At 40.4% G+C, this 25,446-nt stretch overlaps 1 protein-coding gene across 18 annotated transcripts in view; it reads left to right on the forward strand.

The window, feature by feature from the left end:
* Positions 1-25,446, forward strand: part of TRIM2 (tripartite motif containing 2) — a 117,300-nt gene that overhangs the window by 86,443 nt on the left and 5,411 nt on the right. For all 18 annotated transcript variants that reach the window (XM_040600391.1, XM_040600418.1, XM_040600428.1 and 15 more), the window contains 6 exons: positions 3,034-3,757; positions 12,978-13,081; positions 14,374-14,541; positions 20,712-20,880; positions 22,574-22,644; positions 25,221-25,361. In XM_040600391.1, the coding sequence (XP_040456325.1) occupies positions 3,034-3,757; positions 12,978-13,081; positions 14,374-14,541; positions 20,712-20,880; positions 22,574-22,644; positions 25,221-25,361 (1,377 nt within the window). The remainder of the gene's footprint in view (positions 1-3,033; positions 3,758-12,977; positions 13,082-14,373; positions 14,542-20,711; positions 20,881-22,573; positions 22,645-25,220; positions 25,362-25,446) is intronic.

Genomic DNA, 25,446 nt, shown 5'->3' on the forward strand with positions numbered 1-25,446 from the left:
TCGGTTGGTTTTTAGAAATGATGCAGGATGCCAGTTTGACAAATTGTGTCTGAGATCCAGAGGAGAACTTTTTCCTGAAATCAAGTGCTGCAGAGCCTGGCTTGTGGGTGCCCAGCCTTAGAAATGGAATCCAGGCGCTGTATGGGCAGGTAGCCCTTTGTGCATGGTATGTGAGGATCTGAAATGGCCAACACACTAAGCAGGTATCTGCTTAAAACCAACATGCTGATGTGCAGATGACAATAAGAACATCAAAGCAAAGTCTGAAATCCTTGGGCAGCAATCCTATGAAGTCCCCAATGAAGATACAGGCCAACATTTCTCTCAAAGAACTGAGCAGGCTTACTGTTTCACTTTAAAGCGCTGTTTTCCTTTCAAATGCCTGGTAATATATTTCATAGTAGATGTCACTGGTTGGAACACCTGAAGGGAGATCTTGTTTTCTCAGGGGAATGCAGGGAGCAATAGATTCCAGAGGTCTATCCACTCTTTTACTTCCTACCTGGATTATTTAATCTTCTGTTTTTCCCCCTATATTGTAGACTAAGCTTCTGAAGAAGAATACAGAAATCTGCACTTTTACAAATAAAAGCCTGTAGCCTGGTGGGTATAGTTTTTTTTTGGGATTAGTAAGTCTGAATCAGGCAAATTAAAGAATTTAGTTCTTGTCTTCCTGGGCATCAGTTGTTTGTTTTATACAAAAGAAAGCTTTCTTCCCTCAAAGTAGCCTTTAAAAGAAAGTAGCATCAACAACTGGAGTTTCAAGAGTGCCTGATAATATTGGCATCTTTGGGCATTCTCTGCAATTACTGAGCAGCTTGAGCATCTCCAGATGTCTGAAGTGGAAGAATGGTGCGTTTCTGGGTCTGGAACAGGCTTCACCATTAGGAAGGTACTGAACTGCTGAGCCTGTGAAAATGGAGTAATACTAACATGTGCACAAGACGTGCAGGGAGCCCAAAACCCTTGGGTCACAGAATTTAGTCATCTGCAGAGCTAAGCAGCAGCTGAGGAGCTTTTAGCATCAAAAATTTGGACTTAGATGCCAGATTTATCTAAATGTATCCAAGATGTCACAAAAACTTATTTTCGTAGCAAGCAAATATACTCAGGGTGTGTACAAAATTCACAGAAGATGGACTATGATGTTAAATTGTCTTATTGTTGTTTAAAGGGCTTTAAAATAGTTTTAAAACTCTTTTGGGCATTAGACAACCAAATTTTTACAAAAGCTGCACATAAGCAGTAAAAGAGACATCTCCCTTGTTTGTATAAAAAAAAGAGCAATTGCAACTGGATTTTACTTCTGAATTAATAGTAGTCCTGCAAAATAATTCAAACCCAAATATTCCATCATTCTGATGATGTACTTTGCAAAACTGAAAAAAATGAAAGGGCTACACTTTACTGAAAGGAAGTTGGTGATTCAATTTCAGTTGTCCAGTGGACTGAAAGAGGCCTTGTGTAAAATGCTCTAAATACATTTTAAATATTGATTGTGTGTGGTAGGATTTAAAATTTTCCATCTTTGTAGTGAAAGAAAACTGTATTGAGAAAATAATGGTTTTAAAACATAGTTGCAAATTGTCTTCCTCCTCTTTTTGTAGTTTGTTATCCCAAGCATAGGAGTTTTTGTCATCCTGGGACTTCATGAGCTATGCTATCTGTTTAACTACTTATGTCCTTGAATGAAGAGAAAGCAGATTAGAAATGCCTTGTGTTGAACCCCGAGAGTTCTAAAGATGCTTATAAAAACAGATAACTTGACATTTCAGTGTAGTCTTGAAATTTGTTCCTTCCGTTTTGCCTGCAAAAGATTTTCTGTTGTTATCACTTTCCCTCGTCAGTAATTCATCAGCCAGGATTTTTTCCAGTGGGTGAAAAGCTTTGTACAGTTCAGAAGAAAAACGCCAGAGAATGCAATGTCATGACATTATGTGTCTCAGCAAGGGAAGAGTATCTCATAGCAATAAATATACCCAGTCTCTAAGTTTACTTTAAAATCAATTGAAATGTTTTGAAAATACTTACTTTACAGTGCTGGTCAGCAAAGTAACTTCTCTGATCCACAGTAATGTCTGTGCCCTCACAGTTCTATGTGGGAAAAACATACCACATGTGTGACTGGGTACTTTGGTTTGGAGATTTCATCAGTGGAGAGTATGTAGGGTAGCTGGAATTTTTGGGCTTTCTTGACTGTCATGAATTTCTCTGCTAGGCTGTTATAATTCAGGGATCCTTTTTCCAATTCATTGCAAAACTGGTTACAAAAAAAAAAAAAAAAGAGTTAGCCTTCTTCCCAGCCCACACTTAACAATTTTGAGGTCAATACTGTTTTAAGGATTTTAGACCGAGGGTCAGAACTGAGCCTGTAATAAAAGGTCTTTCTCAGTCTTAAATATAGAGTAGCTACTTGCTGCCCACCAGAATTTCAGGCTACTCAACCCAGTTCTTCCCAATATCCACAACCCATCCTTTAGGTTTTGCTTTCCTGCCTGCTGAAATGGGGCATCAATTTACCTGCTTCTTCTGGGGAGACTTTTCCTTTCTACACTTGCTTAGATAGGAATCACACTTTTCCCCAGGATGATATACATCTTTGTCTGTCGCCATAGTGGAGTAACCCAAGGTTTCCCTTGGTTGTGAAGAAATAATTTCAAGAAGTTTCTTGCAGCCTTCCTTATTAATGGGCCAGATGACTCCAAAATATCTCTTCCTCTGTGTACACAGCTCAATTCCCAGAAACTATCTCATTAACTGTGAGTGCTGAGAGTTAAATGGAGCAGGGTTCAAGCTTCTATGTTTGCGGTTTTTTTGTACAGGGTACATATTTTTTGTGTTGCAGCATGATATTCCATGAACACGTCAGGGATCAGTGCGGTAATTTTTCTAAAATGAAACTTTCAAATAAACTCTAAAATAAAGCACTATCAATTGGGTTTCTACAAAGGCCTTCAGATATAAAGCATGATAAATCTTACCAGGATAGTTCTTGTAAGATGATGCTAATCTAGTGTTTGGTAATGCACACAGGTCCTCCAGACACAGCTGGATACCTTACTTGAAGGACAAGAAAGCATTAAAAGTTGCAGCAACTTCACCGCCCAAGCCCTCAACCATGGCACTGAAACCGAAGTTCTGCTGGTGAAGAAGCAAATGAGTGACAAGCTGAATGAACTGGCTGAGCGGGACTTCCCGTTGCAGCCCCGTGAGAACGATCAGTTGGACTTCATTGTGGAAACTGAAGGCCTGAAGAAGTCCATTCACAATCTGGGGACTATTTTAACCACCAATGCTGTTGCCTCCGAAACGGTGGCCACAGGTGAGGGACTGAGGCAAACAGTGATCGGACAGCCCATGTCCGTTACCATCACAACGAAGGACAAAGATGGGGAGCTCTGTAAATCTGGGAACGCGTACCTCACTGCTGAACTGAGCACGCCTGATGGGAGTGTAGCAGATGGAGAAATACTTGACAATAAAAACGGCACTTACGAATTTTTGTATACTGTTCAGAAAGAAGGGGACTTCACTTTGTCACTCAGACTTTATGACCAACATATCAAGGGCAGCCCGTTCAAACTGAAAGTGGTGAGATCAGCAGATGTGTCCCCTACCACTGAAGGGGTTAAGAGGCGTGTTAAATCTCCTGGCAGTGGTCATGTGAAGCAGAAAGCTGTGAAAAGACCTGCAAGCATGTACAGCACTGGCAAAAGAAAAGAGAATCCCATTGAAGATGATTTGATCTTCAGAGTAGGTAGGTGACTTGTCCACTACCTATTGACATAATTAAAAACAATGCAGAGAAACTAGATGAAAAAATCTACAAGCTGATTTACTGTGAGGTTAAACATGTTAAGTAGAGCAACCTGCTAATACCTTCAGGCCTTTTGACTTCCATTCATATGTAAATTTTTAAAGCACGTAATTCAGAAATTCTGTTTGCAGCAAATATTTAATTAGTATTTTGGGTTGAGAAATGGATACATTTGATTTGGGATGAAATATTTTACCACCTCTTCTGTATTCTCATGGGCACCATAAAATGAAAATAAGATCAATGCCTCAGATTAGGTTACATTGCTTCTTTAAAAGGTTGCATGGCAAGAAGGGAAGTAGGACGACTCCTTCTCTAAAACTATTGCCCTAAAGATTAATCTAATTAATTAACCTGGAACTATATAGCCTAAATCCTGTTGTGATACATAGTTATTTCATTATGTCGGCATAGGGCAAAATTACAATTTCCTTTATTTGCCTTTTCCCCCCAGTATCTAAATACTTTTGGTTCTTTATAAAGCGTAATGTTACCTATAAATCTGTGGACTTCTAATGATTGGTAAAAATATAACATCTTGGTATCATTTACTGTGATTTTCTTTCAGGTCTTTTGATGTACTCTGGTTTTAAGCTATATAATAATAATGATGATTCATAATTTGGAAGGTCTGTACAATGTGGTATTGTATTTGTATAATGTCTGTTCCTATAGTTAGAAAATACTTTTCACTTTGCACAGCTGAAGAAAAAAGCAAGTTAATTCTTAATAGGTACAAGCCAGGATTTCAGCAGTACGTGTTAGCAAGTTTGACAACCAGTTAGCAAGGTGGCTTTCCCCTTTGTAGCAGAGAATGGATGGTGGTTAATCCTGGGTGGGTTTTTTTAGTAATTCTGTTGAAAACTCATCTGGACACCATTTGTCAGTTGGTTAACCCTGTCCATCTGATTCCTTATCTGTCTTTATTTCTAATAGATTCCTTGTGTTGCTAGAGAGTACATGCAATAATGTAAAGGTTTTGTATCAGAAAACGTATTCAGCAAGCATGCTGAATGCTTTGCTTGCCGAATAGGGCAGTACAATGTGGCTTTGGATGAAGCCACACATAAAATGACCAGCTCTCCCAGATGGCCAGTGCATTTCCTAGGAAGAGGATGACGCCAGAAATATAACAACTTGCAGCATTTTTTTACAAAGGCAATTATATCCAGCTTTGCTGTAACTAAAGCTAAATTTTATGGTGACTGCCGAGTCAAAAGTTAGAAATATGATGTATAACAGTTCATACTGAAGTCAAGCCAGCCCTACATGGCAGTAACTATGGTTTATCTTCCCAAGCTGGTAGGCGACCTTTGTTAAATGAGTACCCAGACATAGCCCTTCCTCTAGCAGGAGGGTGTTCTTGGTTGCAAAAGCTATTGCTGTCGTCACCACCGGCAGAGCCCCTGTTAGCAATTGCATGGGGAGAGAAGCCCTTGCACGGGGCAGAGCGATCAGCCTCAGGCTTCTGCTGAAGTACAGGGGGACCCGTGGCTCTTTCCAAATTCAGTTTCACAGCTGGTACTGGTAACAGTGGCAGAGGGTGTGTATAAATGTAGCCTAGCTCGTTATTTGGTCCTTTCTGAGACAGGGTTAAACAAAACTGTTAATAATGTCTGAACGGTGTCTAGAAAGAAAATATCTCTCTAATCTGTTCTGGAACAGCTGTGATGTGTTCTGTGCTAGACAGAGAAGGGTTTGCATGGATAGATGCAGCAGGAAGAGGCCGTGGGTCTGTAGCAGCTAGGAGCCGGGTGGGAAAGCTTGCGTGGAACACTGTGCCTGTGAGTAACAGGGGAGACCTTTACCCGTTGTGGCTGACACCCTCACTGGATGCTAAGCCCTCTTGTTCACCTATATCAAGCATCAATTTGTCCTGGTGTGGAAATTGTAGAGCTAAATACTTAAAAAAACCCAACCAACCAAACCTCCGGAAATGATTTAAAAAACAGTTAATATTCCTATTACAATGCTTTTGGTATGCATTAAAGTAATTTCAGCTTGTGATTTCTGCTTCTGTATCCCTGCTTCTAGTGAGCAGTTTCTAGCCTGACTATCAAATAGTGGTATGGCTCTGGTTTGGGTTTTGGTGCTGGTGTTTGATGGATTTTATCATATTTTAGAACTATTCTCGCCAACACACCATAAACTCTAGAATTCTTAAATGTTTTCCAAAAAGTGCAAGGCCCTTTCTTTCTGTTGTGATGCGACCATGACTGTGTGCTTTACTTTGGAGTTCTGCCTCCTCCCCTTCTTCCCCATTCTAACCCCTCCCAAAAAAAGAAAAGAAAATAATTAGAACAAGAGCTACACATGCCTCAAGAGTTTTTGCTTGATAAAACCTCTCAGGAGTGTCCACATTTGGGATATATGGATTGCTATTTTATTGAAAAACTGAGCTGAGAGTAATACTTCATCATATTACGTGTTCAGTCCTCAGCCACCCATTTCACGGAATGACCGGACATAGAGATGTCCCTCTGGGCTTCTGTGGGCTTATGTATGCATCGCCTGAAAGGTCTCTTAAGCCATTACAGCTGTAATGCTCTAGCTTTTTACACTATTCCAAAATATGCAAAATTAATGAAGACAGGTAAAACTTCTGACATTTTCACAGGGACTGCCTTCATGGATTCAAGAGTTCGTTTAGTTCCAGTTTCAGCTCACTTCAAAAAGTTAAGGTTTGGCTCATGTGTTGATGAGGTAATGTAAAATAAAGTTTATCATTGTTTTCCAACACGACTATGTAGCTCTATTTTGAACCCATTGTTGAGTTCTTCTGATAGCCCTGGCCAAATCTGGATTTTTTTATTTTTATTTTTTTTAATATATTTGGGCTGCCAGAAGTTCGTACAGCTGTGTTGGAGAGCCATACTGTAATATTCCTATGGGCATCCAAGTATATGGAATATGCTATTATATATATGCTAATATAGGGGCTTTTATACACAAGTAAATTGATCAGCTGCTAGCAGAAGATTGTTCTTGTGCTAGTATTAACAGAGATAGCATTAATACAACATTAGTACAGTTAAGTGCTTTCATTCATGGGGAATTGTGTGTTGTATCTGTTGCCAATTCTGTGTTATTCATGGCTTTTAAAATGACATGTGGTTCTATTCAGACATTTTTAAGGTCAAGCTATTGACTGCACATTCATACATTCATGTAATTTATTATTTACAAGAACAGAGTATTTCTTGCTTTCTCCTCTCTCAACCATTTATATCCTCAACCTTTTTAATTATTTTTTTTTAAACAGGCGTGATCTCTGAGAGTGTGTCCATGCAGTATCTGTGTAAAATGTACTTAGTTTATACAAATGAAAACAAGAATGTGCATACGATACCCAGAAAATAATTGTTGTGTGATGGTTTTTGCTGCCTGTACAAGTGGTAGGAAGCACCGAAGTGAAAGGGAAGGCTCTTTTCCGTTACCCTGCTTTTGTGCCTTAGACCCATGCTGAGCAGAGGTAGATGGAGGTGAGGGATGCTCACAGTGTCAGCCAATTCCACCTTTCCTGGTAAATCTCTTCCATGTCCTCCAAAGGAGGGTTAAGAGCCATGGGTGCACCAGTTAGCTGCTTTGTCCAGGACCCCACCTTGTGCTCTAGCTCTGCCAAGCTGTGCCGTATGCCGTGGTATTTTTTCTTTTCCGGCACTTTTTGTGACTGGGTTCTTTGAAGCTTTTTAGCAGCAGTGCTGCTATTTCCCACTTCAACTGCTTTTTCTCTTCGTTTATTTATACTTGGGATTGGCATCAGATACAGCCAGATGGGGACTTGGCTCTCTGCTAGAAAGTTCAATTTTCATTTTCCTCAGACTGTGTTTAGTTGTCTGTTCAGTCATATAACTGAGCATCTAAGTTTAGCTGGTACATTTGATGTATGTAATTCACTCTGATACTTTTTTTTTTAAAAAAGGGCCTTCTGTCAGCCTCCTTACTAGGTGTTGATGTTGTCTTCTGGTCTGTTACCAATGCTGAAAGCAAATAGGAGCCTTATTGTGAACTTACTCCACATAAAAACTCATGAGCAAGGCCTGTGTAAAAATAGCTTCAGTGCAGTTTAAAGGCAGGCTTAGGGGGAGCAAAGGGATTCTGATTCTTGATGAAGTGTTTCTTTAATTTTCTCTGAAGGCCTCTGCCTGAAACTCTGCATTGGATTGCAGAGGCCCCTCTGATGCACTTCCATCAGTTGCTCTTCATCCTTTGTTTCAGAACTCTGGAAAAACCCCATCAATAAGTAGTGTGAAATAGCAAGATGTTTTCTGTACAGAATTTATATTTCTGTAGAAATAGGAATGCCTAGCAATAGGGAAATAGAATTTCATTTTCCAGTTCGTCAGCTCACATCCCTTTGAGGCTTGTGATGAACTCTTTATGGGTTTGTGATAGCCAGTGTGAAATTTGCCCAGGTCTACACGGCATAGTTTCGCAATCATACCTGTACTGGACAGGGGGTGAAGAACTGTGACATCACATTGCTGGCAAAATCCCCAGCATGGGTCTGATGTCCTGACAACAGAGACCTGGTCTTGGTCCAACTCATGTCATTCAGGTTTTTGCTGCTGTTCCAGTAATGAACTGCTTCTGAGATGCACCTGCCTCTAGGATTTGTGCATACCTAGCTGTGGCAGCAGGGGCTCTGCTGCAGAAGCAAGGCTTTGAGGTGGTCCTGGCCAAGCTCTGAGGGACAGATGCTGTGTAAAGCTAATTAATACAAAACAGCCCAATAGGGGATAGCCCCCAGTAGTCGGGGACTATCTGCCAGAGTTCCGACTGAATTAGTCATTCCTCTTTAAAGGTTACAAACATTGTGTGCCTTCATCCAACAGAATGATTGATCTTAAAACGTACATTTGCATGGGAACTTGGATTAGAAACACTGACATTTATTTTACAATATGCACATAGCTTGTTAACAATCTGATTCAGTGCAGTTTTACTACACAGCCTTTTGTGTTGAAGTTGTATCTGAGAGCATCACGTCCTCATAACGTGTAAGATTTGATGAAATATCTTTTGGAACTCTGAGGAAAAAAGAAACAAGCTATGGAACAAGAAAAACAACTCCATGATACCTGTCTATGCAGTATGTGCATAGACCTTTCCACGCTGTTTAGTTTTATCCTTTTTTTCAGCACCATGTAGAGAACAGTCCAAAAAGAAGTATTCTAAGTGTTGTAGTCAGGAAAGGAGTGGTACTTACACAACAGGTTGTGGCTACTTGCAACCTCTGAAGTCTCCCCATTAATCTGTAATCTTTCTGCAGGGTTTTTGTATCTCTGAATCCATTCCCTTCCTGCTGGGGCCAGTGACACGGTTTTTCTTTGTGTTTTAGGAAGCTGGTAAATCTAGGTTAGCAAGCAGGGAGGTTATTATTCATATTAGTAAAACTTACAAAGCAAAAAACACTCCCTCTATTACTATAAGCATGAAAAATGTACATTGTACAACAGGTTTGTCCAGATGCCCAGCACTTTCAGAGCAGATTCTTATTGCAGTTACATGACGTGATTTTTAACTTCTCCTGTGATGTTAATGGGCTTTAAATTTTGTTCTTGCTTCTTTTTGCTGAAATTCAATCTGGCCTCTGTTGCGCAAGAATGAAAGAAGAAATTATGAAGCATTATATGTATGCTAGATTGTCTTGAGCTGCAAATGGATACTCTTTTGTTGAAAGCATATCTTCAAAGCTAAATTAATTGGTTTGTGCAGGCTACACTCAGTAATACCAGAAGGAATTAGATAAGTCTAAGGCAAATCTCATTGTTTATTATCTGTATATGGAGATGGTATAAAAGGAGCTATTCCACAGGCCATAGACCTGCTTCCTAATAACTGTTCAGCCTTCCCCTTTTGAAAACTCTGCTGCCATCTCACAGTCTCCAGGAGCTTGCCAGAGAAGTTGCAGTAAAATCTCTGTCTTTTCCTCCTCTGTGCCGCGCAGTAGCTGAGCCCAGGAGGGCCTTAGGGCTGGGCAGAAAGGCATGAAAGATGCAGGCTTTCACCTCTGAACCAGGCTGCTTGGGAAACACTGGAATGAGGATCCCACAACCGTCCTCTGGTTCCAGCCCTGTGTATTTGACATGTTGGTGCCTCCTTTGGCTAAGGAGAGATGGGTGACTGCCAGTGGCTGAGAGATGAGAAGGCAAAGCATGGGGTGCCTTGATACCGGGGGCGGTATCTTGCAGTAAAAATTTTGCTGAAGACTCTCTTTCAGGAAGGTACATCTATAAGACGAGAATCTCTGTTTACAGGCAGGAGCTATCATCCTTTGGTATTAGGCAGTTGCAGGAGCCTGCTTTTCCAGCTTTTTTTTTAACTGCAACATTACTACAAGCATTCCTCTTGTCATCTGAACTGCTGCCACTGACTGTGCTTGGATCCAGAGCTTTGCTGGCATAGTGAATTATTCAAATCAGAGAGTTCAAAGTTACCTGTTTTCCTCTTGAACGTAAGTTAGGAAGTAAGCTGTGTTTCACTAACCTCCGCTTTCTTTGTCAGAGAAATTTGTGCCACTGCAGAGGGGACTATATAAAGGCCTGTGTGCAAATTAGGACCTACATGATGGGTTTAAGAGCTGCAAAGTGCTACGTGCAAGGACGTTGCATGGAGCTGAGTTTCATCTGCACACTATACTGATAAATTACTATTTCTTAAACTTTCTGTGAAAGGTGACTATGGCATTCCTGGGTAATTTCTTCTATTTTGCCTTTGATGTATGTTTACAAGGTTCCACTGAACACTCTGAGTAACTCTTTATGTAGGTCTCTCTTATCTCTAAAAATAAAATTCCTTGACTTTCAAGAACGTTTTTCTAAGGGTAAAGAGCATACATTCCATAAAGCTTGTGCTAGTTGGTTCCAGATGCTCTAGCTTATGCCTCTTCTTTGCTAACAAATGTTTTCCCTTTACTCTCAGTAGTAAAAGGAATGCTTCTCCCTTTTCATCCATTCTCTTTGGCTAAAAGGCAAAAAGGAAACTTATCATCAGCATATGGTGGAAAAAAAATCACTGCATGCATCCCTCAGGCATTGCTCGTTAAAAGAATACACAGAAATGGCTCAAGTGTGGGTAACGTAATTGGTAACTCACTGTTCCCAGAGCATGTACTTTCCCCTTGCAGTATAAAAATTGAGAAGTATTTGCCTTGTTTAGAGGACGGAGCATATGGAGTTCAAGAAAACAAGCCTTGAAACAAAGGGACATGCTTGCAACACCAAGCACAGAGGAATTGAATGTTACTTGTTAGCCAGTGACAGGAAATACGCATCCCATAGCCATCACCGCAGCAGAAAGAAGGGTTGTAACTAGCATACATGTAAAGGAATTGTAAAGGAATGAAGCTGGGTTAATTAACATTAATAATATACAGCTGTGGGCTGGCTTCAGGGGCGGTGGGCTGGCTGATGTGGGTAAGGTGCAGCTGTGGCTGGTTCTGCTGAGTAGATAAATAGCTCTAAGGGGGAGGGAGGGAAGGGACTGGGTGAAGAGAGAGCACTGGAGGAAGAGGAGCCTGGGAGGAAGAGAGGCCTGGAAGAAGCAGAGGGAGGAGAGAGAGCACCCCAGATGTAGGAGAGGCCCTGGGAGAAGCAAGGGGCCTGGATGAGGAGAGGCTGGCTGGAAGAGGAGCCTGGAGAAGGAAGACCCTGGATGCAGGAGAGGCGCGAAGCAGGGTGGGCTGGCCTGAAGAGGCTGAAGAAACAGCCTGGACAGCAGATGAACTGTTGAAACCTTGTGGGGGGTCGGTGGCTGTGCTGGGGCAAGGTGTGGGAGCTGCTTATGGAAGTTAACCTGGGATGGGATGGTAAAAGCCTTGTTGCAGCCGGCTAGTTTGGATAGTGCTGCGACACATACACATCCCTAATGAAAGCTAAATGCAAATTAGAGCAAATATATATGTTTTATATTGGACATCACAGTAAGAACAGTTTTAATCATTGAGCTCCAGGATATTTTGGACTGACTAAAATAAAAATACAAGTTTTTTTTCAGTTAAAACCATATATTGAAACCAATTAACGTCTCATATGCAACCAGTGAATTCTTGTAAAAATACTTCACTAGGAAAAATAGCACTGTATCCAAGTCTTGGAGAGAGCAGCTTACAGAATATTTTTGTTTCAGAATTTATTCATTCATCATGAATAACCCTGAGGTCCAAGATCATAACTGCGGTCTTGTCTAAAGACCCTTGAGCCTCCTTTACAAACAAAGCAGGAATTTGGATACTGTTCCTGTGCTCCAGGTGTAATTTGGACCAGCTACTTTACAACCGATCTCTTAAAGACAAGGGTTTGCTGTGTGACTCTCCTTGGAACATCTCAAAACAAACATCTTAAGTAAAGAAGCACCTAAATTTAATGAACTCTTGTGAAAATTTGACATCTTACAGTTCCTTATCCCCTTAAGCCACTGAGGAAAAGACTTAACAGTGCTATGTAAATCACTGTTGTATTTGTCCTGGGTAAAAGTGGGACCTCTCTGTGTGTACGCTGCTTTATTGGAACCATCCAAGGTCCTTGTGGGAGCATTCCATCTCCAGGTGGTGTTCTTCATTGGCCCACATGTCCCAGTCATTCAAAACCAGTTGTTCACCTGAGTTTCTCTTCAAAGGGAATTTTTAAAGCCTATGACTGAGAACTGTGTATGAGTGAACAGAAAACTTCCCTGTCTTGGAACGGCCCCATCCAAAGTGATCACCAATATGTTTCATCTCAGCTTTGTGACTTCACTGAGGAGATTTAGCTGATTGTACAAACCCTTGTCATCTGTCCAGGTTCTTATCTTAGCCTCCGCTCCTTTCATTGCCTTCTCAGGTGAATAAAAATCCACAGGTGAAGAAAAGGTCATTGCTTAAGGAAAAACATTTCACTAGTTCCCTCATGCAAGAGACAAATTGTGAAAGTTTTGATGTGTGAAGGCCAAAAAGGCTGGTGGGGGCTTAGATGGCGTACATGCCAAAGAGTAAGAACAAGCCCTGCTCGTACTTAGAAATGTGTTTCTGTTACTGAGATGGTTCTTTGAAGCTGCAGCGGTGATAAGACCTCTTCAAAACAGAGACCAAGGACATAATAAATGCATGTGTTGGCATTTAGGTCCTAACTGATTAGTCCTGTCTAACCTGATTTCTTATGTGCTTTGTGTTCAATTTTAGGCACCAAAGGAAGAAACAAAGGGGAATTTACAAACCTTCAAGGGGTAGCTGCATCTACAAATGGAAAAGTATTAATAGCAGACAGTAACAACCAGTGCGTGCAGGTATGAGGATATGCCACTTCCAGTATTTTTCTTTTTCTCCTTGCCTCCGCACCTTTGCCGCCTTTGTAGTCCAGGAAAGATACGTTTTGAACAATTCAATTTGAAAATACGGAGGAAGCTTAACTTGTTTATCATCCATTACCATTCCATCTTCTTGACCTGCAGCTATCTTTTTCAGATGTTCACTATATCTATTATGTATATCAGATTTATTTCCTTTCCTTGTGATGTTTGGCAATGAATGAGGAAAACAAGTAGTGCAATAATCTGGAAAAATGCCTTTTTGTAAATATGATTTTACATTGTAAATTTATCACTCTGTGTTTTCAAGTATAAAGCTAGGGCAAGGTGCCATAAATATGATTTCCTAAGTAAATACAAGTAAAAACATAAGCATGTAGATGTCCTTTTCAAATGGCTTTTTGTCTACTTAATTGACTTTTCTGTCTGATATCATGATTAAATCTTTTCTGTGGTAGCGCCCCTGACACTCGTGATTTCTTGGCTTCTGTAACCTGTGTGAAAGCCGAGCTGTGTTTTTTCTTTTGCTTGCCATGTATCTTTTTTACCGTTAACAATTTGTCATCACTCTTCAGGCTGCCCATGTGGTAGCAATGAACAAGGCAGCAGTGTGCGGCTTGTTCTTCAGTATGTGAGAACTAGCAAGCCACATGTAGTAAGAACTTGTTTCCAGGCCTTTTCAAAGAGATAGAGTTGAATATTCATCAGCCCCCACACACACTGTAATATGCAGCCACCTTAGAGGAACTTCAGTGTCTAATTACCTGTCCTGGGGACACAACCAGTGGACCAAATTTTTCATGGCTAAAGCACCTCTGAGGAAATGGCCTGATACTTATCCCCAAGCCAAATAATTAAATTCTGAGATTCTCTTTTAGCTTCTATTCCTATCTTTTCTACAGACTTAGTGTTTGACTATGCCCAAGTCACTCAATGCCTCGGTTTTTTCATGTCTAATATGGCTATATGCCACTTCATTCCAGCTGAGGGGGACATTGTGAAGTTTAATTCACTGATGTTTGTAATGTGCTTTGAGATCACTGAAGAAACAGTGCAATGTAAGTGCAGAGAACGTCTTTATTTTGAAATTAGGACCCAGGTGGAAGCCTCTTCTTAAATTAGGCATATAACTTTCAAATATGGTCTGTGTAAAAGTGCTTCATGTTCCTAACTCTCTTCCTGACTGTAGTGTTCATTACTAAAATCTAATCTCCAAGAAATAGATTATGTTATTATGCAGACAATTTTAAAATGAATGTTTTCTGTTACAGATATTTTCCAACGATGGACAGTTCAAAAGCCGTTTTGGCATACGAGGAAGGTCTCCTGGCCAGTTGCAGCGGCCAACAGGAGTGGCTGTGCATCCCAGTGGTGACATCATTATTGCAGATTATGATAACAAATGGGTTAGCATATTCTCATCAGATGGAAAGTTTAAGGTACAAGTTACTATGTGAACTCTCCTGAGGTTTCTCTGTTTTACAAAGGAATGCAAAGTAATTTTATTTTATTTTTTGTTAAGAAACTACATAGCTTGGTTGTAACATCGTCTGGATTCCATTGTTGTGATGTGGAAACCCATGACACAGGCATGCTGTATAATTAATAGGAGGAGGTCACAGCTGTGATGTTAATGTTATACCGAGCAGAGATGATATGTTCCATTTTACAGTCCTACATACTAGGTGCTTGGATGCCTTTCTGTAACTTAAAGTCAAGGATAGCTAGCGTAATCAAGTCTAGTTGGACCAGCTCAACAGCCTTCATATCATTAGTATGCTGATTAGACAGAAAGGTGTGTGCATGTATGTATATACACACAGACAGACATAAAAACTTATAAGGCTCTTAAGTGATATATAGAGGAGAAAAATAAGGTAGCAGACTGATAATGACTTCCTCTATTTACTCCATACCTATCTGCAAATCAAGTGTATAATTGATGTGTGATCCTATTGGTAATAAATGCAAGGGCAGGCAACCCAGGATGTTGTTCCAGTGCTACAGCATAGACAGGAGTGTTTTAGGTGGGGTGATGTGCACTGGAAAAGTTGAAAGGCAGTAATAATGTCTTAGGTTTCATAAAGCAGAAGTTCTGAGAAAAGCGCACCTCTTACATTCATAGTAACTCCGATCCCTTTAATAGGAGTAAAATAAGGCAGCAGCTGCTACACTACACTGGTGCTTGCCAACCTGCAATATTTATTTTGCTTGGGTTCACGTGCAATTCCAGAGAGAATTTAAAGTTGCTTCCACTTGGTGCTGTTCTCTGAGTGCGTGTTACAGAGTCTGGCGAGGCATGCTAGAAATAGCCACCTATAGCAGAGGTTAACAGTACACACTGCTCAGTGACATAAAGGAGCTGTAGTGAAATTTCTACCACGGTTACTTAGTTCTAGAGTCCTGCATTGGCAATTGCCTTTTTGGCTCATTTTCTGGCAGCCTAATGACAAAAAAACTCAAGCCCTGAGCTGCTCACATGTATACCAAAAAATGGCCTGCCTTTGAGTAGTCTTTGCAAAGTGACAAATGCTATAGCAAATGGGCAATTGTGCTTGCATAGTCCTCAACGACCTCCATCTGGGAAACAGACATGTGTACAAAACAATACTAATAAGCAATGCAAGTGTTAAAAAATACAAATTACTTGCATTTGCAGAGAGTATGTGATTTTCCTTGTCAAGTAGTTTTGAAAATGTACAGCTACACAGGAAAACCTTGGTTTTAGCTGAAGTCCTTGAATGAAATGAAGATACCAAAACAAAACCAAAGAAAGATGTAATTTAGTTAAGAATCCAAATACTCTGAGTAACCTAAGCATGTTTTAAATAGTTATTAACATCTTTAATGTGAACTGGCTTGATCTGGATGCAGCACATAGAGGGCTTGTTTTCCTTCCTTCTCAAGGCATGCTGTAAATCCAGCATTTTGGATGCTGCCAGCTCTGGAGGGAAAAGCCATGGCTCTGGAAGAGCCAGGACTCTATGGGCTGTGTACTACCAACAGGGAGACGGGTATTGGAAAAAAAATAATGAATTATTAAGGTAGTTCCCTCTGACATGGAGCCTAGCTTTGGGTTTAGTTCATGTTTTTGTTGAATCGTAAGAGCTATGTGAAGTTGGCAATGTTTGCGTGGTTAATACAAGTTAATGCATCGGACTTTATAGTTCTCGGGACTAGAAATGAGATGAAACATCACTGATATAAAATACTATTTTTAGATTGAATACAACAGACTATATTTATGAGCGAAAAATATACAAATGCTTGTAGAAGACTTTTATATATGGAGGACAGGCATAATCATACTAGCTGAAGCACTGTACATGTATAAAACAGATCTAGCCTGTGGGAATCTGCGCAGCGCCTTGTAATTTCTTGTGTGTTGGCAATGGCAATTTTTCCAGGGGCTTTGTCAGATTAAATTGGGCAACCTTGCTAAGATACACAGATAAAGGGATGGTGGTGTTCCCCTTCAAAGGGCTGTGCCTGCAAGTCATTGTGTAAGATCTCTGATGCAGGTGGTCTGCTAGTTGTCAACCCGGCATTATTAGGGGGCTGTTTTGAACTTAATCTATTACTGTTGTCATCCCATTCCTTCTGTATTTAATGACACTTGCTCTCCCGTAGCAGCATTTTAATAGTCATGTGAGCCAGAAGGCAAATTTCCTTTGGAGCCAGGCCCAGGCATCTCCCTGATAACAGCACTGGGCTGACTCACCCCAGCAACCTCCACTGCCAGGCAGAGAAGTGTCACCTTCTGCAGCTGCTGGTAGCAACAGAGGCAGAGGTCTGTTTTCTCAAGGCTGTAAAACTTGCAGAACGCAGAGGTGAACCAACTCTAATCTAAGGTTGCACCAAAACACGAGCTTTTTTAAAAAATGCTTTTTAAAAATTTCTTTAATTTTTTTTTTTTTTTTTAGTTTTTAAATTTCATGTTTAAAATTAAAGGCTGTGTTGCTGGCTTCCTCTGAAAATTACTCTGCTTAAAGAAACTGTTACAGAAGACGTATCGCTAGGCTAAGGAGAGAAGAACGCACGGTGAAGCAGCAGTATTAGCTTCCGTGCCAGTGGTGGTGGTCAAACCTAGTGAAGGAACTGGAGAACAGAGCCAAGAGAATGATTCTTGGTCCGCTGAGAAACTTCTTTCTTTTTAATCTTGAAGGGTTGTATCTTAAGGTAGCTTGTTATCAGCCAAACAGGGCTGCACGTCAAGTTAAGATCAAGTTTAGGTGAATGGGGAAAGATGAAAGGAAACATTTTATCTGTCAGATTTTTATTTTTTCTTGTCTCAGGAGAAGAATTAAGCAGGGAGCTGCTTGAGGCTGGTTGCATGTTCAGATAGGAATAGTTCTGTGGAGTGTGGTTAAGTGGTCACAGTTGAATGAAAAGTCACATGAATGATAAATCCGTGTATTGTGTGACCTTGCAATGTGTGACAAAGCTGTACCTCTGCATTAGGGAGGCTCTCAAACAGGAAAAGACGGTATGTTGAAAGTCTGTAAATTTATTCCTGACAATTGTGAACCTTTCAGACAGCAATAAGACTGGTGGAGCTAAACTTAAAGCCCTAAACCTTCTACTTCTACAGTGGAAAAGTCTTTATAAATTTTTATATAGGCTAGCTGATTTTTTTAACTCTAGGAATATCCCACAGCAGAATATTTTCCACCCGGGTAGGGTGACTTTATAAACACATATTTGAAAACCAGTCTAAATTCATAACAGCCTATAAAATAAAGGACATAATGTCCTTGACTGAATTCAATTAAACACATGATTTGTATTAAGGGTTCAGATGATCCGTTATACTTTATTCATTTCTAATGGCAGAAAATTCTGAAAATACTTCCATTCATAGACTTAACAGGAGTGACTGGATTTCATAATGTTCTGTTCTAAATAATCAAACCTATAATTCTAAGAAACCTTCTGAAATAAAAATATACAAAGCATATGTTCAGCCAGACCCAGTAATGTGTCATCAGCATATTTTCATCTAAACTGGAAACAGAGATTTTTAGTAAAAAGCACCGCAAACTCTAGCTGGGCATACTTTATTGCTGCCTGCAAATTATATTTTAAATCCTGGCCCAAGAATAGTGATTTTTATTACTCTTCTCAGCACTGAGTGCCCATTAATGTAGTACGTGATTTATTCATTATTTTTTTCCTTATGTATTTATATGGGCAGGAAGACACTGTACTCATGAGTCTGAGTCATTTTTCCATAGGAATCCTGGAAAGATGGTGAGGAGGTGGTGCAGCGCACAAGCAGACAAACACACAGGCTTCCCAGAGGAAAGAAGGGATATGATTTAATCACCCCAAAGGAAATAAATCTACTGATTTGCATTTGATTTATGTTTTTGCTGCTTTGTTGTTATGCAAACCTGAATACATTTTGTAGGTCTGCTCATATCTTTCCCCTGCTGAAGGCAAAAGTAAATTTTAATAGTTTTCCCTGGGGATATTTCAGCATGATTTAATTGGGTATTTTTTGCCTAAATATTTAGCAATTTATGAAAGCATATGTACCTAAACATAAAACAGACACATGATCATTGCATGCTGGCTAACTGCATAGTCTTGAAGCTGCAAGTTTTACTCCCTGGAGTTTTCTTTATCTGAGACTCAAAGAGGTTGCGTAGTAATGCTGGTGACTGTCCCAGACAGCCTCGGGGAACCTAGATGGCTTTATTTTGAGACGGCTCCTCTTTTTACCTGCAGCCCCACCCCTGAGAAGGTACAGTGGAAGAGAAGCACCAGACTTACTAAGGGTAGCTGAGCTCCTCCAGATACTAACATGGCTGTTTGCTTTGAAAACATTAGGGAATCAAGAGAAATGAGTTGGTAACGGATCTTCTCTATGCCCTGTAATCTGGCCCACCTTAATAATCACAGACTAACTGAGCTTCAGCTCCTACTCACCACTTGCAAGAGGGAGGAGAGAGGGGCAGAGAAGTCAGAGGCATTGCTCGTTCTAGGTGGTGACATGTCCCACCCTGCAAAGGCTGAAAAATGGTCTTGTTTCCTGAAGAAGATGGGTATCTTAGTATCTGTTTCATTTAAATTCCGATGGAAACAGGAGATTACGTTGTCCACCAAAGGGATGGACCTCAGTGTGTACGATGGGTCTCACAAATTACTACAGGATCTGAAAGTTCTCGGATCCATAATTTCAACACAGCCTGTTTGGTGGGTTGCCTATCCAGTACAGTAAAGAGACTGGCAGGAGACCAGACTTTTGGAACCAAGTTGGATAACTGCTTCCAAATCTGTTCATCATTTTAAAAAAACAACCAAGAACAGAAAGCTAAGTTGCTGCATTCCAACACCACCACCACCACCCCCCAAATTAGGTGGTATTTTCATGATCTTTTTTTAGCTGAAAGGTCAAAGCTCAACTGATTTAATGTAGATTAAACCAGCTTCTAGAATCTCTGCCTAAAAAAAAAGAATGGTGAAAAATGTGAAATGGGTTGTGAGGTGATTCTAGCATCATCTTGGTTACGTGCCCAGGTAGCTCATGGGTTTTTTGAAGGCTTTGCATCAATTTCTGCGTGCTCTGGGCTGGATAGGGTGCTGTTGCCTAGATCCCCTTCTTTTTGATCCTACTAAAGAATGCTTCTTAAATTTTCTGATTTATTTTGACAGCTCTCTAGCCTTTTGAAATAATTCACTGTGTGTGTGATCCACCTCACCTCCACTGAAGGCTTTTTCCATTGGTACTATATGGAATATCGTACACAATTCCCCTCCTGTTGCTGATTAGGCTGGCAGATGTTTTCGGTAGTCACAAGGCCTATTTAAAATGATGGAAATAATTTTATTTACCTAAGACAGGAGCAAGCTTTGATTTGTTTAGTGTTTCAAAGATTATTTGCTGTTGGCAGCACGATCCCATCTCCTTTGCAGGTTTCAGCTGACACTTCATGTGTCTAATCAGCAAGTGAAGCAATCTCACAAGGATCTGGTGGAAGATGTAGAGGTTAGCCTGAGCTTTAGATCTGCTCAGATTCTTTCCAAGAGCACTCAGAAGCTGCGTGGTGTCTCATGCACCCCAGAAAGGCAACAGAGGACATCGCAGCTTACATCGTGCCCAGCTGGGATGCTCCAAGAGTGGGCTCTGACTGCTTTGATGTAGCAGGCAGTGATAAAGGCACGTTTCCCTGTCCATAGCCAGGTGGTCGCTGGACACATCAACAGTATGCAATAGCAGGCAGAAGTCCTTCAGGCCTGGCTGCCTATCCAGCGGGTACACTGCTGCTGGCTGTACAGCCACCTGTGGTGGTTTCTGACAGAGGCTGTACTTTGTCTTGATAAATCTAATGATTGTGTTTCTCATGGGTTGCATATTTGGACTCAGTTGCTGAGGTGGCAGATTTACCACTGTAGAAAGAACATACAGAAAGCAGTCTTTATTTTCAGCTGAAATAAAAATTATGAAGTACACAGTGACAGCTGGTAAAAACAATCACTTCCCTCTGGGAAACTTTTAATGACAAAAACGTCTCTCCTGCTGTGTGCCTGTAATACAATCTTTGAACTGCACTAACTTATGTCTATCAGGCCAACATATTTTCCTGTTTTGTTTTTTCCTTTTTAGGCCAAAATTGGGTCTGGAAAGCTCATGGGCCCTAAAGGTGTTTCTGTGGATCGTAACGGACACATCATTGTAGTGGACAACAAAGCATGCTGTGTCTTCATCTTCCAGCCGAATGGGAAAATAGTCACTAGGTTCGGTAGCCGAGGGAATGGTGACAAGCAGTTTGCAGGTACACTTGATGGTAATATGTAAATCCCCTTTTCTTGCCTCTTCTGCTCACATTTGCATGATGTTTGAGCATGTTGAAGACGCTGGATCCTACTCATTTTTCCTGTGGGCAAAAGGTTCTACGAAACATACAGCTCTTATTCATTTCACCATTTGTTTAATTGATTAGGAAGACTGCAACATCTGTTCTGCAAATGTAGCTGTAACCAGATTGTTTTCTCTTACCTCTCTGTGCCTGGAAGCATTTCAAATCAGTGACCCAAGGAAGACTGATCTTAACTAGCATTTTATAAATGCTTTGTAATGCCCACACTCAGCTGTACATGATAACCAGCTTAAACACCATGCCTTGTGTTTCCAGTGATCAGATACAAATTAACCAATGCCATAAGTGGTATCTTCCCATTAGAAAATTAGTGTAATGGGATAGTGTTAAGATTGAGATCTAGAAGACATAGTTATGCAAACGGAAAATGCCAGTTTGGGGAAATTGCCATTTATATTTAACCCACTGCTTGCACATGGTGTCTTTCAATTAGAACATGCAATTAAGTTGTTTGTGGTTTGTTTTTTTTTTTAAATAACGAACTGACATCTTTTGAGTGAATAGCTGTTCTTTCAAAATTCGAAATGAAGATGCCAAATTACATCTGCAGGTCATTTTGCAGGTGTGCAAATATCCAGAGTGATATGTAGTTATACATTGGTCTGATGGTGTGACTGTTTCACAGCATAAGAAATAGCATCAGTGGTATAACTGCTTTTATCTTAGTTGAGATCTTTTGCAATGTGTTACGGCACAAGTGCCATATATAGAATTTATGAGAGCTTTGGCTCTAACACATACATCTAAGTGTCACCAAAATTTTCTGGGTATGTCCAGTTTCTTTCATTTTAAAATTTGCAAGAATACCTCCTGAAAATAAGTGTGCAAATACTGTGTAACTGCATTTGAGAAAGGCACCACCTCTTCTTGGTGGTAGGCTACATAACACAAATGAATTGTCATTACTTGAATGTTTTCAGTGTAAAGGTTTTCACCCTTTTTATAATTTACACTGATGTACCGTGAAAATTGAAACTGAGTTCTGATCTGTTTAATAACTCAAAATAGCACCAATTATTTTGATTCAGGTACTTGCCTGTTTTCAAGTTACCATTTCTATTAAAGTTTGCGCACATAGTTTCAATACATAAAGTAAAAATTGTGCTTTTTTTCCCTGAGAGTGTTCTTCTAAGTAATTTTGTATTTATCCTAAAATTTCTTTGCTCAAATGCTTGTAAGAAGTGAGCACAAAGCACAGATTTCAATTAAGATGTTACATCAACATTTTTGAGAGCTACTTTCAGTGTACCCAACTTTATGCCTAAGCACTACATGCTTTGTCTTGTTAATAAGCACATAAATATCAACACAGTCATCTGTATATGAGAGGAAAGAATAAGAAATTATTAGATAACACTAGCTGACAACTGGTTGAAATAGAAATTTTGTTTTCAAAAAGGCATGCTGAGCTTTTTAAAACATTAAATGGAATCACTCTTAATTTAAGATTGATATTTCCAGTGTGACTATTATTGCTCAGAAGCCAAATACAATATTCTGGCAGGCTGATTTTTTTTTTTTTTATTATTTAAGCAAACTTTTTGATGTAGTGGTATTATTTATTCTTTTTTCTTTCTCTGCATTGCAGGTCCTCATTTTGCAGCTGTAAACAGCAACAATGAAATTATTGTTACAGATTTCCATAACCATTCTGTCAAGGTACTGTCAATTAATGGAAAATTGGAAAGCTTTTTATTTTATCATGGTACTTTCTTGGGGAAAATAAAGAATTGTTAAAAACAAAGAGATCACACTCTATATGTATGAGGTGTGATACAAGGATGGCATAATGAGACCTTTGCATGAAGTGCATTGCTTAACGGAGATATAATCCTCTACCTCTGGTGCCACTATAATGTTCTCTGATTCAGTTGCTTAAACATAAGATGTACCTGAGATAAATAATATCAACTTTGTTATTTTTATTAACTCTCTGCTAAACCTCTTATTTACCCTATCTTCTTTCCTATTTGAATTAAGTCTGTTAACTGCTTTTGAATTTCACAGTAAAAACTTCCCACATTTCTAGTTGAATAAAACTATAACGAAGTAAAGACACCTGACAATTTTTAATTCCATACCTATAACCTTTAAGATCAGTGGATCCATTTACAACCCGATATTCCTAACTGTGTAACAGAGACCATCAGTTTTCATCTAGTATCTCCTGCACCGGGCAGAACTGGTCCTTACCCCCACGGGAAGTCCTGACTCGTGGCCTGTTGAACAGTCATGGTAACACAGGGTGGTATATTTGTCCAATAACAAACAAGACAAGGATACATGAGGATGAGATGTCATGTGGTGGAAAAGGCATACGAAGGAGCTACAGGCCATTTCAGAAATTACTCACCTGTGCATGTTTGTTTTCAGGCCATGACATTACCTTTCAGTCACTTTCTGCGCTTTTTCCCTCCCTCAAGACGCAGCAGCTGCAGCAGCAGCAGTACTGTCCTGCCTGGCTTCTCAGGCCACGTGTGCTGGTCCATGCGCCAGTGAAATCCCTGGGATTTCACCTAACAGCTGCCTGGTCTGGTTGAATGGAAAGATGAACCCTCAGTCCAGTTCGTCAGTGTTCATAATTGAAACGATCAAGCTTACGTATTCACCCAGAACAGGGAATCACTGAGCGTAGGCACCCTCGTGTCCTGAGTGCTGCTGAATCCTCCAGCTTTTGAATAGTGACCTGGCTCTTGTATCCTCTTGGAATTAGAGAGGAAGTAGCAACTACAACAACGAAACTGAGACCGCTGCAGGAGCCCTGAAGATTATTTACATGGATTAGCAGCAGGAGGCCTATGACTCCATAAATTACCCCTCCACCAGCAGGGCTTGCCGTAGTAACAAGAATGCCTGGAGGGAGTTAACAACAAGGGCAAACAAAAATGAAAAAAGGCAAGTGAAGAGATGTAAGAAGTGTGGCATCTTGGTGAATTTATAATTACTGCATTCTTAATGAGAACAGAGCGTCCCCATCTCTCCCTGGTGTGACTCAATGGGGTCCAAATGTTATTTGTTACAATTTGGTACTAACTGGAAAAGATTCTTATTTTTGTAGTGTTCTCTAAATTAGTACAGATAATTGTTGACACTCTGAAGAGTAATTTATAATCTCAGTGATGCTCTTGTTTTTTTGTTAGATGGTGGGGAAAAGAGTAGAGAGTACATTTCATTTTAAATAATAAATTTATAGGTAAATAAATACATTTCACTCTTATAGGTCCTAAAGCCTCTTCCTGCCACCAGTGTCTTGAATTAAATATCCTCACTCAGCAACATTAGCCTCCCTCCCCCATTAAGCTTCAAGCACGTTCCTTCCTTCAGACATCTTCTACGGAACATCCTACACAACGTAGACTTCTCTCTCATTTGGCCACTCACCACCCACATTTTAACCCAGGGAGACAGCACTACATCTTTGCCCATTGGTTTGGTTTTGTTGTTTTAGATGACTTTTTTTCTACTTTAATCATCTGAGGCACCAACCCAGTACTTCATTAATTTACTCCCCTAAGTGCTTTTTCTCTGTTCACTGTGGGTGCTCAAGAAGAGGATGATTTCCTCACATCTTCCACTTTATTAGCACTTAAGTGTGCACTTGCCACTTGTCAGGTCCTTGCATTTTGGGCAAGGCACAGCTGGTCTCTATGAACAGTGTTGGACCTTGTGGCCAGCTGGGCCTGGGTCTGGGATGAACCAAAACAGATGTCTCTGGTACTACGTAAATGATGCATCCTGTATCTCACTTGGTCCCCTTGGTGCATGCACGTCACTGGCAGAACAGTCATTCATCGGTTCCAGCTTTCTGCTGCCTAAACCTGTTACCGTCACAGAGAATTCAGCTGTGGAACCGTCTGTACAGAGTGCAGCACGCCGGGATTCCCAGTGTTCGTTGGTGAATGTCAGAGAAGAGCGCAGCTGCTCAGTTCTCTTTCTGTAGGACTGACTCCCAGTGCTATGTCTGCCCTCAGCTGCTCTTAATTCGAGATGCACAAGCTGTAGAAGGGCTCCTGGGGCCCTCCACCTCTGAGCTAATCCAGATCCTATGGGAGAAGGGAAATACTGTGTAACGGAGCTGGAGGGAGAGCTGGGCATCTTTTGTCCCATCTGCAATGTGCGTGTGTGTAGGGGGGGAACTCTGCAATTTCTAGCTTTGTTAACAGGTGAACTGGTAGTAGTAGATGAGTAATATTTGGTATGATGCCATATTCAGGATTTTGTTTTAACCCATACAGGTATTTAACCAGGAGGGAGAATTCATACTGAAGTTTGGATCAAATGGAGAAGGAAATGGACAATTTAATGCACCAACTGGAGTAGCTGTAGATTCTAATGGAAATATTATCGTAGCAGATTGGGGAAACAGCCGAATACAGGTAGAAATTTCTGTATTTCAAAGGTGCTTGATCAGGAAAACTACTGGATTAATAACTCTGGCCATTCAAGTCTTCAGACTTCCCA

The sequence above is a fragment of the Falco naumanni genome, chromosome 1 (assembly GCF_017639655.2).
Source record: "Falco naumanni isolate bFalNau1 chromosome 1, bFalNau1.pat, whole genome shotgun sequence".
In the NCBI taxonomy this organism is placed as follows: domain Eukaryota; kingdom Metazoa; phylum Chordata; class Aves; order Falconiformes; family Falconidae; genus Falco; species Falco naumanni.